At 37.7% G+C, this 16205-nt stretch overlaps 1 protein-coding gene across 3 annotated transcripts; it reads left to right on the plus strand.

Annotated features, from left to right (window-relative positions):
- Nucleotides 1–4300: 4300 nt before the first annotated feature.
- hnrnpa3 (heterogeneous nuclear ribonucleoprotein A3) lies at nt 4301–13740 on the plus strand. Of its 3 annotated transcripts, none has more exons than XM_047369963.1 (11): nt 4301–4446; nt 6572–6694; nt 6799–6945; nt 7034–7244; nt 7327–7416; nt 7525–7596; nt 7790–7834; nt 9548–9685; nt 9778–9894; nt 9996–10064; nt 12617–13740. In XM_047369963.1, the coding sequence occupies exons 1-10, from the start codon at nt 4441–4443 to the stop codon at nt 10046–10048; spliced, it is 1002 nt and encodes a 333-aa protein (XP_047225919.1). In that variant the 5' UTR covers nt 4301–4440; the 3' UTR covers nt 10049–10064; nt 12617–13740. The 3 variants fall into 3 exon arrangements, with proteins under 3 accessions (XP_047225919.1, XP_047225918.1, XP_047225920.1); XM_047369962.1 differs by lacking the exon at nt 12617–13740 and adding an exon at nt 10166–10810 and having other exon boundaries at nt 4317–4446; XM_047369964.1 differs by lacking the exon at nt 12617–13740 and adding an exon at nt 10166–10810 and having other exon boundaries at nt 4317–4446; nt 9548–9673.
- The last annotated feature ends 2465 nt before the right edge of the window (nt 13741–16205 follow it).

Here is a 16205-nt window from a genome sequence, read left to right on the forward strand (position 1 = left end):
GGGTGTGATCAACAACCAAACAAACATGTTGTGCCGAGGCGAGGGCGAGGAGGTGTACGCCGAGCATCCATCAAACCGCATCTGTGAAAGGCTGATACTGCCCTGTTTACTGTCGCTGCAGTCGACACACTCAGCTCATCTCCTCCGTGCAAATCCCTCACGCAGTCTCAGCAATGAGATGCTGTGGCGATGAGTGTGGGTTTATTGTGGTCACTGGTTACTCTGGGATGTAACAATGGCTCACGTCTCACACAAGCCACCAGGTTTGTATTAGACTAGCTACATCTCAGTGGAAGACAGGCCAAATTCATAAAGGGACCACTCAACCTGTCCTTTTTATTGATATAGCATTAGCATCCTTTAAAATGTTTCCTAAACACCATTAAAATATCACAACAGAAGCAGGCAAAATGCATTATAGAACATTCTCTCGATAGCTTAATATCACATATTACTGACCATATTTGATTAATCTGATCAGGTTGCCTATTCTAAATTAGAAGCAGATAAAGTATTCCTCAATAGCTAATCTTCATTAGGGTTTCACAATTTGCAGCCTCGTCATACTTATCAGACTATATCTGCAAGCTATCAGTTTAGATCGGAGGGTTGAATGTTGGAATTTTTGTCTAACATGAAATGCGTTTAAAAATGTCTTTTGCAGTACGGCCTTTATTATTTTGAGGGTTTTTTTTGTTTGTTTTTTTTTTAGCTTTGATGCTATTAAAATAGGTTAGATAATGTTTGTGATAACAGGTCTCAGTCAAACTTTTATCATCATAGAGTTTTAAGACCCTACTTGAAAAGTTACTTATTCTGTCACACAGTTTTAAAAAACATTAAATTTCATCCGGCTCACTATGTGTAGCAGAAAGAAAGTTGGGTCCTCATCTTTATTTGTCATAATTCCAGCTACTTTATGCTTTTTAATTATTGTTTTCAATATTATTATGGCCAAGGTAAGGCAAGTAGCTTTTCTATCTATCCATTTTCGTAATTATCAAAAAAACCACACTTTGATAAATGGGTCTTTCAATTTGAAAGCTTTATCCCTCTGGCTACTGTCTTGAGATGTTGCTTCAATATAATGATGGTCATTGTGGTCAAACACTTAAATTTTTGTTTTATCAGACCATAGGACATGTCTCCAAACATTAAAGCTTTTGTCCCTATGTGCATTTGTATATTGTACTGTTTTTTATGTTGCTTTTAGAGTAATGGCTTCTTCCTCTCTGAGTGGCACAGATTTCTTCCTCTGATATCTTGTCTGATTTAGTTTTTATTTTATTTTTTTTCACAAGTATTCTCCTATTTTTATTTATTTCAAACAAACCTTGTGTTGAAACTTCCCCACAAGCATAAAAAATAAGATGTCTGAAAAGGGGATCTTTTTTTCCTTTTTATTTTTCCAGGATAACATAAAGAAGGAACTGATTTTGAGTTGTTGCCTTTAAATGTACAACTACAAGTGTGCCTCCAACTAACACATATGTTGTGAATTAACCTTTTAGAAGTTTACAAAGCCATGACAACATCATATGGTCTTTCATAAATTGCTTAAAGGCATAGTAATCTTAGTGAATGGAAACTTTTCTTTAAAAAAAAGATTCAACTGCATATATACAGATTATTTAATTCCCAACTCTACGCTTTTCTTTAAGGGCAGAGACTGACTTTTTTCCAGACAAGCCTGATTTAGGTCTTGCAGAATAAGTATCTAATTCAATTTAATTCAGTTATATCTTCAGTTATAAAGCACCAATTCACATCAAATATCATCTCAAGGGACCTTAAAAACAAAAAGTAAATTATATCTAATCATACAGACAGATTCAAAGCCAAATACATACATTCCTACTTGATCCTAAAAAAGTTCTTTAAGGAAACAAAGCCGATTGCATCGAATCGCTGACTTGCTGTAATCACTTTTCCTGGATGAGCATGCGCTGACAGTCCACAGTCGCTTGCATTGAGTTGTTAACTTTCCAGTAATCCTTCATACTGAGCATGAATGCAAAAGTGGAAAGGAAAAACTCCCCTTTAATAGAAGGAAACCTCCAGCAGAACCTGCCTCAATGTGAACGGCCATAAAAGTAGAAGAAAAGTAGACAAGGTGTCTGCCTCACGGACTAAAACTGGGAGCTTCCACAGGAGAGGAGGCTGATAACTAAAATATCTGCCTCCCACTCTACTTGTGGAAACTCTGGTAGCCACTGGTAAACCTGTAGTTCGGGAGCAAAGTGCTCTGTTTGGAACATATGGAACAATCAGATCTCTGATGTATGATGAAATTTGATTATTAAGAGATTTTTATGTGAGACTACTACAAATGTCTGAATGATTTATTACTCTTCAATGTCTCCAGTACATTTGCTATCTAATAACAGTCAAAAAGGGTCTTATTTAAGCCAAAGATAATGTTCACAAGCTGATGCAACACAATACGTTGATATAGGCAGAAATATTGCTCTTAATAAAAAAATGCCTGAGTATCTCTAAGTAAATACAGTAATTGCAGTGGACTGAAAAAATCAAATCAGACAGGCTCTTAAATTTGAACTATGGACAGATCATAAATAGCCATCATTAACAGTGTCAGGAAAACATTACCCCTGTTTATTGGAGCTGTATTTTCCTCACATACGACTATAAAGTTAATGATGGACATTGTTTAAACCATAAAAGTGTCATATATTTTGGAGATGCCAGTCGGCTTCAACAAGGCTAAGTAGCATCTGGCTCATGCATCACATTTTTTCTCATTGAGTATCTTTCTCCAACATGTCCTGAAAATACAGATGGAAAAATATTATGTAAGACTGCAGCTAAAAGGAATGTAAATGCTTTCTGTCAATTTTATAAGATTTGTGGTCTGAGGAAATTCTTACTAAATCCCAATTTGCACAGAAGCATGAAATAAAAAAACAGAAATTCTGGAAACAATCTAATTTCTGTCACTTTCAGTACAAATTATGTAACAGTTTTAAAATAAAAAAGCAACCTGGTGTTTGTGTCAGGGCTGGAAATTGATTTCTAAAATAGAAAAACTGTTGAAGGAAACTGTCACTAGTTCAATGTAATCTAATCTGATTGTGGCAGTTTACATGGCAAGTTACTTTACAAAAAAAAGCTAAATATTTATTTTAGTTTGTGTTACATGTTGCAGTTTCCAAAATATATTTTTGTACGGTATCTGGTTATACAATGTAACCAAAACTATTTAGTCCAGCGCATCAGTGCTGTTTGCACCAACTATATTAGAAGTGCATACAATTCCAAATAGTGAGCATGTAAATTAATTAATAATGCCACACTTGCATCTAAGACATTGTAATTTAGACATTGAGGGCCACCTTTTTATAGAGGTATAAAAGCCTAAAAAACATTCAGGATTTCTTGCAGCAGCACATTTTTACACTTAAAATTTTAGAAAAAGCCAACCTTGAATTTGAGAAAAGGAAAACAAGCAACAAGCAATTCTTTGTGCAACATAAAAATTTTTAAACTACACAGTATTTTTTATTTATTTAACCAGAATATGTTGCGATGTGAATTAGTAAGCTATATTGTTCTGATTTCCCAGGATTCAAGTATGAGGTGACACAGAGGCCAATTGAATTGAATTGGATGGAGTTATTAAAAATGTTCACAGTGACATGGTGGTGCCATAATACAACACTTAACAACATTTCTACACTTTTTACATATGTCCACATATTTCATGCTTTCATACATGCAGAGAGTGATAGCTGTGCAAATATGCATCACAGGCAGGAATAATAATAAGGAAACAATAAAGAAACTAATCCATTTATATATTTGAAGTTATATACATTGAAAATTTACAAATATTTCCTCTTCCAATTCATAATATTAAAGGGGAGGACACTTGTGACAGACTATCGTTTACTGAAGTACAACAACAATGCTAAAATCCTAATTAAACAGAAGCACGAAAAGCTCCAACAACCATTACACTATTTTCACTCACTTATGATTGCTTTTCTTTTTTTTCTTCTTTCAACATAACTGAAAATATATAATATTAACAATGATTCTAAAATTTATTTGAGTTATTAAATGTCTTTTAAAAAAACTACCGTGGATATTTCATTTTTGGACGCCACTGCTGCAGACTCCGTTGAGGTGAGACATTTTCATTTTTAACCAGTAGGTGGCGACAATTCTCTTGTTTTTTTAATGGACCTCAATAAACAGCAGTAAAGAATACGGCTACCAATCATACGTGTGTAATCGAATTAAAATCAATTGATAATTTATGTTTAAATTTTTACAACTTGCCTTATGCATGAACTACAGATATTAGCTGTCATTTTCTTTATTTAGGGTTTTCGTTGTAAAACCTTGCTACCATCAACACAAGCTAACTTGAGGAGGTCACGTGATACATGTACTATCTCCGCCCTGTACATCCGCAAAATGGAGGTAAGATGCTGTTAACCATTAAAAATAAAAATGTACATACCAAAAAACCCATAGAACCCACTGTTCTTCTCGTTTTAAACACAAACGCAAGGTTTTGGAAAGGCAGCATGGCGCTACCCGGTATCTAACTGCTTCTAGGCCCGTCATTATACCCAGTAACGTTGTTGTTAGCTAGCGCTAATGCTAAGCTAACGTCATTTATACTTACTGCAGCTAACAGTGTAGTAATAAACAAAGATTATGTCCTCGCTTTAACGCTTAGATCTGACTATAACGGGTTTCTACATAGATGTATCGTTTAAAGGTCAGTGTTTTAAACCTGCGGCTCTTCTGAACCCAGCAGAAGCTGGTTAGAGCTCTAACAGTGCTATTCTTATGTCACAGCAGCCATTTTGGCTTGAAATACGAGGTAAAGGCAAGTGTCACTACTCAAGTTTATTAAGACTCAATAACGTAATAGCAGAGAGCCTTATTACATGTAATTAATTCCTGGGTTTTTGTTAACTTATTTATATCTGAATGACTGCTCTGTTGCATACATCATCACTCTTCCTGTCAATATTAAACCACAAGTATAAAAGTATTGTAGGCAGTTTATTTCGTTTGTGCAACATATTTATCAAAATGTATGTTAATATATGATTGTCTACCTTTGCTGTTGCTCTCAGTAATAAACAAGTCGCCAACAGCAGGGGCGTCCTCTGGTGAAAAGCTCTGGTGGGAAGCATGCACCCTTATTTTCCTCTGCACATATTTTATTTCTTAGGCTTTAAAATTCAATAATACAGACAATACGTTTGGCCTGACAGGCAGAACGCTGGGCCATTATTTAAGTATTTTTACAAGATGGAGACGAGGTTGCAAACAGTTGTTTTCTGGTTGTACTCAACCGTATTTGCACTTTTAAACAGTATTACAAAGGGGATTTGTTGCTTGTTGAGAAAGTGTAATTATTAAACCATGAAGTCCTGCAATTCTGAGGATAATTCAGTGTTGAGTTTATGATGCATTTCAAAACAAAATCTCTAATAATCTAGTTATTATTAGTTTATTACTTATTTTAATTTGTCCTTTAAGTTTTTATTGAAACAAATACTTTCTTAGAACCGAGACCTTTTAATTTAAAACCATATTGTCATAATTATTGAAACCGTTCCATTTCAGAAGAAAAATATTGTGAAATTTTTTTTGTCCATATTGCCTAGTCCCAAAAGACTATTAGGCTGTTTAAAACAATCATACACATCTTCAGACAGATCGGGCGTGGTTTTATCTGACCAAAAGTTTGAAAGTGTCGCAAATTATTCTATAAATTATCAACATTGATTCTCAAAATTCCAATCCACTACAGTAAATAAAATGGGGATTTTTGGCAGGGGTGTAAAACCAGGAATCAGGAGTCATTACAGCTTTGCCGTGTTAGAAGAAAGAGTAATAATTAGTTTAAATGTAAAGACACACTGCTTAGTCTGCAATATGTCTCCGTGGCAGCCACATTTTTAAGCACAAGCCACTGAATGGGATGACCGCCTCACACACCCATTGATATTTTCAGTGGTGAGGCAACTTTACACTGCAGTTAAGGTGCAGTTTTACTCTTATGATAATGGATCTTGCAGCAGGTCAGCGCAGCTGAGTACTTTTGTTTTTTTTCGTCCACACAAACAAAGAGTACTGTTTCAAGATGTTCTGATGCAAACTCTCCAGATCAGTATCTCAAGAGCAAAATGTTGTTAACATGAAATTCCATCCTGTAATTTGATAGTACACATGACGTATCGCTTGAGGCATGTGAGCACCTGTACAATTTAGCAATTGCACTTACAGCAAAGCCGAACGGGTGTATAAACCTGGAATGCAATACGCTTGTTTTTTGCTTCTATTATAGTTGTTTAAATGTTTATCTCTATTAAACAATATTCCTATTTAAAATGTGAATGTTTTTGTTTGGATGAAAGGCCCGGTCAAAGGAGTTTATCGACACCAGTGTCCACTAAGTGATTTCTGGAGATTTCTGTGCTGTTGCATTTTTTACCTACTGAAAGTGCCATGTGTTGGTTTCCAACAACTGCTTCTCCTTGCATGACTTTCTGCTGCAATTCTGCTTGTGTTTTTGCCTTTGAAGGACCGTGAAGCTAAAGAACCCGAACAGCTCCGAAAGCTGTTTATCGGAGGTCTGAGCTTTGAAACCACAGAGGAGAGTTTACGGGCCCATTTTGAGCAATGGGGATCTCTCACAGACTGTGTGGTTTGTAGTTTTATCATAATCTGTTAAAGACTTTCCCACATAATAAAACCACGATCAATTTACTTACGTACGATCTAATCAGTCTGTCTTGATGTTGTTTTTAGGTGATGAGGGATCCTAACAGTAAACGATCCAGAGGTTTCGGTTTTGTAACTTACTCCTGTGTAACTGAAGTTGACGAGGCCATGAAAGCAAGGCCTCATAAAGTCGACGGGCGAGTTGTTGAACCAAAGAGGGCTGTGTCCAGAGAGGTAGAACTACACATCTTAGACCAGAAATCCAACGTAAACAGCTCTGTTGGTGTGGTTGGGGTCTGTGCTCACTGATACTCTCTTTAAGGACTCCAACAAACCAGGAGCACATCTGACAGTGAAGAAGATCTTTGTTGGTGGTATCAAAGAGGACACGGAGGAGCACCACATTCGGGAATATTTTGAAAAATACGGAAAGATTGACTGCATCGACATCATGGAAGAGCGCTCCACTGGGAAGAAAAGAGGATTCTGCTTTGTGTCCTTTGACGACCATGACACTGTGGACAAAATTGTCGGTATGCCCTTGTTTTAAGTTAGAAAATTAAGTTTTAGTAAACAGAAATCAGTCTGATTGTGTTTTTCTCATCTTTCCTACAGCCCAGAAATTCCACACAATAAACTCCCACAACTGTGAAGTCAGGAAAGCTCTATCAAAGCAGGAAATGAATGCTATGTCCAGTAACCGAGGTGAGCTCGCTATGAGAGTAAATGTTAGGCTGTAGCAGCTATTTTTGCCTGAATTGTAGGTGGCAGCTCAGTGGTGTGAAACGTCTTTTCTAAAATGTCACCTGTCAGGACGGAGCAGCGGGTCAGGAAATTTCATGAGCAGAGGTGGAAATTTTGGAGGTGGTGGCAACTTTGGTCGAGGTTTGTACGCGTCAGATGAAAATAGGCTTTGAAACATGGAAATGCAGCACTGTTAAAAGTCATGTCATTGACTTTTAACAGTGCTTCGAAAATAACCTACTTTTTTTCTAGACATGATCTGATCTGTGAAAAGACTTTTAACATGGTGACATTTTACATGAATCCTGTCTGACAATACTGTGCTCTTTTCTAGGTGGCTATGGAGGACGGGGTGGTTATAATGATGATTTTGACAATGGTATGAAACGCAACTTTTGCCTCATTTAGAGTTAAATTAGTACCACTACCACCATTACTTCTATATATAACGATTAAAGGGTGGTTTGCATTTTGTGGAAGTGAAGTACTGTGAAGTTGTTATTAATAATTGCTCTCTTTCCTGTATTAGGCAGGAAAGAGTAAGGTTTTAGAGAAGTGATTCAGTCCCCAGAGTGATGTAAGACTAATAGCTAGTTCAGAGGAACCCTCCTTTTTAGCTGATTTTATCCATTTCAAACAACTCAAAACTAAAACTGTTTCCAACCATGATACGGGCAGCTGTATCCGTCTACCTGGTCAGCTGCAGCTCGTCAGCCCAGTTTAAATTCCTCAAGAGAGGACTAAACGTTTACATTTTGTATCGGGCTGTTATTTGTGCAATGCCATCAAAGAAACTTTCTCGGCAGGCTGATGATCAGCTTATCCACCTAATCAGCTTACCGGGAGGATTGATACAGCCAGTACCCTCAGGTAACGCAGTAAAAACAAGATAGTTTGGCCAAGAAAACAGCGATAAAGCCAACAGTAGTTTCTCTTGAATGCACAAGCCAACAGGAAAGTCAGGGCTCAGATCTGGATCCGGACTGAGCTGCATAAGTCTTTGTCCTGGCGAAGATGTAGAAAATGTGAACAGAAACACAGAACTAGACATAAAAAAATGTGGAATATTGTAGAATTGGGTAATTTGGGGATTTGATCTTACAAATGGGGGGGGTTTCCAACAATTTTAGCACGGGTGTACTTTGCACAGGCGTTCACTGTGAAAGAGCTGGCCGCCTGTCTTGACCTCTGCTCTTTGTCAGCCTGTCCCGTGTGATGTGATCAGCTCTCGCTCAGATCAACTGAGCACAGCACCGCGTGCTGCTGGAACCCCATTTATTAAAAATCATAACATTCTCAACAACTCTTGTTCTAAGTTTTAATAGGAACTACAGAGAAAACATTTCAGAAACAAGGCTTAAAAACAGAGTTCTTGCTCATTTCCCTCAGCAAAGATTGTGGCGATTTTTTCTATTGAACAGTAGAAGTTTTATACATTAAGTATATGATTAGTTAGCTTTTTTAAAGGTGAAATAATTAGTTTACCTTGAAAACCATGGACTTCTGTCTTGTTGAATTTAAGTTCAATTTATTGATTTTGTTTAGCTTTGTGTGTAAATAAAGTTACTTAATTTGTTGAGGAAAACAATGATTAGGTTGAATATGTTTCATGACAGATCGGCTTCGGGTCACAAACGATCGTAGGCCTAATATGTCATTTCTTTTTCTTCGAAGGATTCACTTGTAACTGGTTGCACTGGACCTTTGACCTCATCTAGAACCAGATGTGAAGACAATCTGATGTTTGATATCTGCTAATATAGGGTTGCATCCCACAAATATGACCATTTTTGGTTTGAGTTGTTTGAAATAGTTCAAATCTGCTAAGGTACAGTGACTGTTTTGGTACCTGTAGGTAGATTGATCTTTCAGATAAGAGAGCCCAGCGTCCGTTTAACATCAAGTAAAAAGAAAGTTTTCCTACAAGCTACAACGACAACTCTACTACAGTTAAATGAAATATTACTGATAATAACTTCACAGAACCTCTCTTCATAAAATCCAAACTAATCCTTTCACGGTTTGATGTTGTCTTAGAGTAATGTTGTAAACAATAAGGTAATACCGGATTGGTCATTCTTTATTTTCCCAGATCAAGGAGGAAATTATGGTGGTGGACCTGGCTATGGAAGTGGCCGAGGGGGTTATGGAAGTGGCGGTCCGGGCTACGGAAACCAGGGCGGAGGATTTGGTAGCAGTGGTGATGGAGGATATGGAGGTAATCGAGGAGGTAACATTTTTATCCTTTACAAAAAAGCTGTAAGAAGCTTTAGATGTATCAAAAACAGACAGTTTTGCTCTAAAATTGAGTTACCTTTTCAGGATATGGAGGGGGTGGAAATTACAACGACTTTGGGAATTATGGTGGGCAGCAGTCAAACTATGGGCCAATAAAGGGAAACAACTTCGGTGGTAGAAACTCTAGCGGACCCTATGGTGGTGAGTTTTACCCTCCATCCACCTGTGTGTAATCTAGACGTTTAAATATTTCTCTGGAGTAAGATCAGCATAGTTTTATGGTGATTACGCCTTAATTTCAGGTGGCTACAGCTCCGGAGGCAGTGGCGGAGGCTACGGGTCACGGCGGTACTGAACACAGCATGCTTTCGGTAAGTTGTGTCAAGTCTCACTTCAGCCTCGTAGCACAGTACAGAGTGAGCCCATGAAAGTGCAGATTAACTATTTGTTCTATCCTGTATCCATTCAACAGGCTTCAGTTCTTAGCAGGAGAGGCGAGGAGGTGAGCAAAGGAATTGTCAGGAAAGCTGCAGGTTACTTTGAGGCAGTCATCTGAAAGCATTAGAGGAACACAGAAGTCAGACTTAACTGCAGCTCAGTCGAAGAAGTTAAAGGAAGAAGGACTGTAAGAACAAGACATGAGTGCAGATGATGCCCTTCCCTAATTGTGGTAGATGTTTCCCTGCTGAGAACGTTTTCCTTTTTCTGCGTCTAAAGTGTGTATGTATTGTGCCTATGGTATCAGGGGTAAAGAGCAAAATTTTTAAACTTCAGTTCTACATTTTTTTTACTTTCATTTTTTCAATGGCCTGGTTTTCTGCTGGCTATTTGTCTTTAAATTGGTTATTGTTGCATCAGGCCCTTAGATCAGCTAGAATTTCTGCTTTCTGACGTTATTATGGTTTACTGATTGCAAGTGTCAAGTGTATTTTGATCTTTGTATGTAAAGCACAGTGTGTATATCCTTCGTAGTACCAGTGTCAACAAGTATAAAGAGCCTGGATTAGAACCAAGGGAATCCTTCACTCCTTATGTTCCCAGCAAACCAGATACTAGATTGTTCACATTTTTTCATTAGTAGATAAAAAAGACTGAATAAAATTGTGTAGTAAAGTAACACGAGGTTCAGTGCATTATTGGTTCAGCAAAGGTTTAAACGAGTCACAGATTATTGTTTTTCCATGTCATTGCAATGTTGGTGTAGCCTGTTCAACTTAACTGTGGAGGTTTTGTAAGTACAGAGTTTTCTTTCCTATTTTGTCACATTACAACCACAAACTTGCATGTATTTTGTTGAGATTTGATGTTATAAACCAACACAAAGAAGCAGATAATTGTGAAGTGGATGGTAAATAATTGATTGCTTTTGTGAATTTTAAACACCAAACAAAAATCACAAAATATTGGTTGCGTTTGTATCCAACCCCGTTTACTCTCTGACCCCTGGCAAACATCCAGCTCAACTAGTTGCCTTCAGTAGTCACCTAATTCGTGAATAGTGTAATTTAATCTCAGTGTAAATCTCTACGGTACCCTCAGAGTTTTGTAAGACAACATTTGCGTTATTAAGACCAGGGGAAACTGCAGGGAGGGGAGAAGGTTCTAAAACAATAACCCCAACTTTAAAATTGTTCTGAAGAACCATTTAAATCATCTCAATGTAGAAAGAGAATGTCTCAACTGCACACCTGTCAAGACATGACAATCCACCTGAACTGTCAAGTTGGTTGAGGAGAGGATTATTCAAAACCATGGTTACTCTAGAGGAGCTGCAGAGATCCACAGCTCAGGTGGGAGAATCAGTCTACATGACTAGTATTAGGCTGCATTCACACTGCAGATGAAAGTGGCCCAAATCCAAGATCCACATTTGACAGTGACCAGCACAAGTACAATTTTTATTTTGTTAGTTTTTGTTTGTTTTTTTGTTTTCAATAAATCACGCTAAAGGTCACAATTTTGCACTGAAGGTGGCGGAGAGCTTCAGGATCAGATCTAAACAATGGATCAAAGAAAAGATTTGGCAGACACCATTGATGGACCTTTTCATAATTTTGATGGCACTGATTGTGCAACATACTGATACATTCACGCTGACTTGTGTAGCATCCATCCATCACGTCTTCTGTGCATGCAGGTCACTTTACGGCTGTTCACACTCAAGTCTGGTGACAATCGCATTAGAATTATAACCACTCAAAGACTCGATGGGGGAGGGGGGGGGGGATACTAATGCACCACACTTTTCAGATTTTTATTTCTACATTCACCATTATGAGCTACTTTGTGTTGGCCTATCAACTGCATATACTCTGAAGTTTGTTGTTGTAATGAGGCAAAATGTGAAAAACGTTTAAGGGGTACCTCCTTGGGTGATTGTGGTTTGTATGTTTATATACAGTGTGTTTTACTTCTTAATGTATATAGGGTCAATGTAAAGGGAGGGTTTGGCTCTAGAGAACAGCTCATACACATGACAGGGATGATGGGGGTGGGGAGTAGGACTATGAAAGCTTCAACCTCCTGCAGTTGGGCCCTCAGCATCGCTAGTGTGGAAGGATTGCAGATGACTGTCAGACAGAACGCCTTCATCCCCCAGCACAGTGGACCAGTCAGCAATTTGAGAGAGAAGGGAGAAGGCAGCACGGAGAACAACACCCACGGAAGAAGCTTGCAGTGTCATTCCTGGTAGTGAGCGTCTTTCTCGTTTCCAAGGCTAGCTAAGCTCCTCAGCAGATGGTGCTAGCGAAGAAAGACTTAGGTCCTGGACACACTGGAGATCCTGTTGAGTGAGATACAGCAGTTTAACCTGCAAATGCTAGATGTCAGACATTAACAAGTAAAGGGAGCGAGTATTTCACAAAAAAAGGTGACTTGAGAGAAGATGGAGCAGGTAAGAGTAACCACTTTGCTTGATTTACAGATGTGGAAATGGGCATTCTCTTCTTGCTGAAAAGCTGTAAAGACCTGATAACATGGAAGGTTCTGGATGGGTAAGACATTTTTTGACATATTATGCAAGGTTTTACAATCTGATTGAGTAGTACTGGTTGTTATGACTCAAGGTCTTATATAAAAATGTGTCTTGAAGATGGCAGAATAATGCCCTGTTTTTATTCACCAATTCTTGATGTTTTATTATGCTTTCATTGTCAGACAGGTCTTTGTAGTGACAAATTAAATCATGCATTGGCATAAAAGTCCGTGAAATATTTTTACAGTGAAATCAGACTCAATTTTATCTCCATTCCCCCTGTGCAAAAGAGAACATGTTTGAACAGATTGACTCCGTTTGTGCAGTTTTGCCAACTTTTGACCAGGTACGACTGACACTAAGTATGCAGTCTGAGTCTGTTTGGCCTAATTCAAAAAGCATGTTTTCGCTTAAGAGGTATGAAGCGAAGGCACTAAGGTAAAGAACAATTTTGCTACATAAAAGCTAGTTGAGGAACTTTAAGGTCTAAATAAGAGCATAGAAGAAAAACAGATAGCATCGGCTTTATCACAATCTCTCTGATTTGCCTTTTCGTCAACACATTTTGATCTTTCATGATTCAGTTTCGTTATATTACCCAGCCCTACTCAGACTTAAAATAACATGTCAACATTTTCTGTTATGTAGATAGTAGATGCTAGCTCTAGGTATTAATAAAAGACCTGTTGTTAACTTAGAGGAAACCCAAACAGTGAGATGAAAACCAAAAGCTTCTCAGTCTTTGGTGGAAATTACTCCCTTTTGGTGTTCAGTTTCAGTTAACTCACTAAAAAAAGCGCTGACGTTTGTATCTTCTTAAACTCCCAATAATCTCTAAATTAGACCTGAAGCACCAGTATTCCAAACAGGCCGAGACTGATCGTTGTGTTTTGACAAACACCGTTCTCCACTTGCAGCTGCGAGACCATGTTTTAATAGAGGTATCAGGAACAGCCTGTTTTCTTCTTCCCAGCAATGTTCGTCAGCAACAGCACGCCAGTGTTGTTGAACTGCTCTGATTTTCATGTAAACTGTGATATGTTGTTTTATTTTTAATAAACATTTTTCCATTAGTGGTTGTTTTCTCTGTGAATTAAAACCCAGTGTGCTGCACCTTAAAAGTTATTTTATTTTGTGAATGCTATAACCTGTTAATTTCCTTCTGCATTAATATTCAGCTCATTCAGCAGATATGTGCTTCGGCTTCTGATGCTTACAACTTTCAACCTTTTTAAAAATATTTAACTTTTTCTAATTTAGTTTTTTTCTTTTAAAAATGAATAGGGCAATTTTTCAAATACTTCAAATACCTTGTGGTTCAGGCCTTACTACTTTCCCCAACCTTCATCTATTAAAACCATTTAAATAGGTCACAGGACATTGTCACCAGATGGTCCAGCTTTTTAATATCTTTTACTTTTTATAAAATTGCAGTCAACATTTCTTTTAATCTAAATATGTATTTGTTGTGTCTAAAGCTGATGTCATCACCCACTACTTGGACATTTCGGAGTTTTGGTAAATACACCCTTCCTGCCTCCCCACCAGCAATAACAATAAATCAACAATTTATAGGTCAACATGTAGGAAAATCTGTTTTCAATTGCTTATTGTGGCCTTGAAATGTCTTAACTTCAGCTGCATGCTGTTGATACCAGGTATTAATTTACACTATATAAAGGAAAAATAATCTTGTTTTTCTTACTATGTGACAAATCAGACTAGTAAAGTTTTTCTTAGGATTGCCCAAATGATGCCTTATTGCTAGGAAGGCCAGAATGTATGAGATTTTTTTTTTTTTCTTAAGATTCATAAGTATACATACATTTCCTTAATATTAGGTAGCATTTCAACTTCATGACTTGGGTAAAATGTTTATCTTTCCACAAGCTTCTTACATTTTGCTGGAATTTTGGGCCATTCTCCTGACAGAACTGGTGTAACTGAGTCAGATTTGTATGTTGCTTTGCTCACACACACCTTTTCAGTGCTACCCACAGATTATCTCTCATTAAGATCAGAGGTTTGTGATGGCCACTCCAATACAGAGATGTTGTTTTTCTTGGAGTACCTTCATACTTCACTGTTGGGATTGTGTGCTCAGGCTCGCTAGCTTCCCACTTTATCTCAAATTGTAAAAATGGTCATTATGACCGAACACTTCATGAGACAGCAGGGCATGTCCCCCTTAATGCATTTGCAAATTGATGTGGCTTTTTATGTTTTAGTTATGAGCTTTCTTCTCTCTGAGTGATCATTCATTCCTTGTTGCTAAAGGACTCATTTCATCCAGCATCTTCAAAAGGTCTTCTCCTTTTGTTCTGAGGTTGATTTACGCAATTTCACACCAAAACATATTCCTCTCTGGGGAACAGAACGTGTCCCCTTCCTGAATGGTCGGACTGGGCATTCCCATGGTGTTTACACCTACAAATACCTGAACAGATGAACATGGCACCGTCAGGCATCTGGAAATTTCACCCAAGGATGGACCATAATTTTCTTCCTCATATCTTGGCTGATTTCTCTTGATTTACCACAGGTGTATCTCTATTTGGCTGACAAAGCCAAAGCATCATTATCTGGGCTTTCCCAAATTGCTTAAAGCCTTAGTAATAGCAAATGTCTACATTTCAATAAACCAGCTTAAAAAGTCCTGTCATAATGAACTAAAACAGGAAATCTGTCTGATTTAATGTCAAGACAGTGAGAAGCAAGACAATCCCTTCCAGCTCTCTATAGATCTCTTCCTAACTTGGCCTTTTGAACATGTAGAACAGCAGATTGAAATATTCTGCTCAGGTTTAAACTGCTTTAGCTGCTTTCTAGAAAAAGTATTGATTGAATGTGCAATATTTTTTTTACAATTAAGCCCTGTAGGGACTTATGCTTCTGTTTTTCTCACAAATATGAGATCCCTTCATATTATAGCAGTCAGATTACATTTTTGAAGGAAATGCCCTTTTTAAAAAACAGAAATTAGTCTTATATCAACAAAACTGATTCCATTAACATGCTCTTTTCTCCAGTTAAATTTATTGCGTGTGCAAATTGGGTTTGGGGATCAAAGGTTCTGTAGTATCTGAGCATGAAAGTTCGATCAGAGGTTAAACTGATAGCGCAGACTTTCACCTTTGATTTTGGCAGCTTATTGCACTATTGTGGAGTTGTCACGCAGGAATATCACTGAGCATGCTCTGATGTTGCTAGCAGTTGTGCCCTTTGTTTGTTGCGCAACATAATGACTGGGTGCGATCTTTAGGAAGGACCAACTGAATTTAAAGTCAGGTAACTGTACAAACAAAAAGCTTGCTCTGACAAAAGTAAGCAGATTAGGAGCTGTAGCTCTTGTTTACATCTTACTTGCTGGTTTTGTAAGACTTTTAGTGAAGCCTCCAAGTTAAGACTTGGGTTATACCATGTGGTGTGTTTTGCAATACTTCATTAAAACGCTTAAAGCATCTGGCATTCGTCTGTTTCAGCCTGTGGCAACGACACACAACACAAGGATGTGTTTAAATCATGAAAAAACTAGACG

Source organism: Girardinichthys multiradiatus, chromosome 7 (genome assembly GCF_021462225.1).
Source record: "Girardinichthys multiradiatus isolate DD_20200921_A chromosome 7, DD_fGirMul_XY1, whole genome shotgun sequence".
NCBI classification, from domain to species: Eukaryota; Metazoa; Chordata; class Actinopteri; order Cyprinodontiformes; family Goodeidae; genus Girardinichthys; species Girardinichthys multiradiatus.

What these genes read in the sequence shown, in the direction of transcription:
- hnrnpa3 (XM_047369963.1), top strand. An exon ending in AGAGGGCTGTGTCCAGAGAG is followed by an intron (nt 6,946 to 7,033) that starts GTAGAACTACAC and finishes ACTCTCTTTAAG; the next exon opens with GACTCCAACAAACCAGGAGC. An exon ending in CTCTAGCGGACCCTATGGTG is followed by an intron (nt 9,895 to 9,995) that starts GTGAGTTTTACC and finishes CCTTAATTTCAG; the next exon opens with GTGGCTACAGCTCCGGAGGC.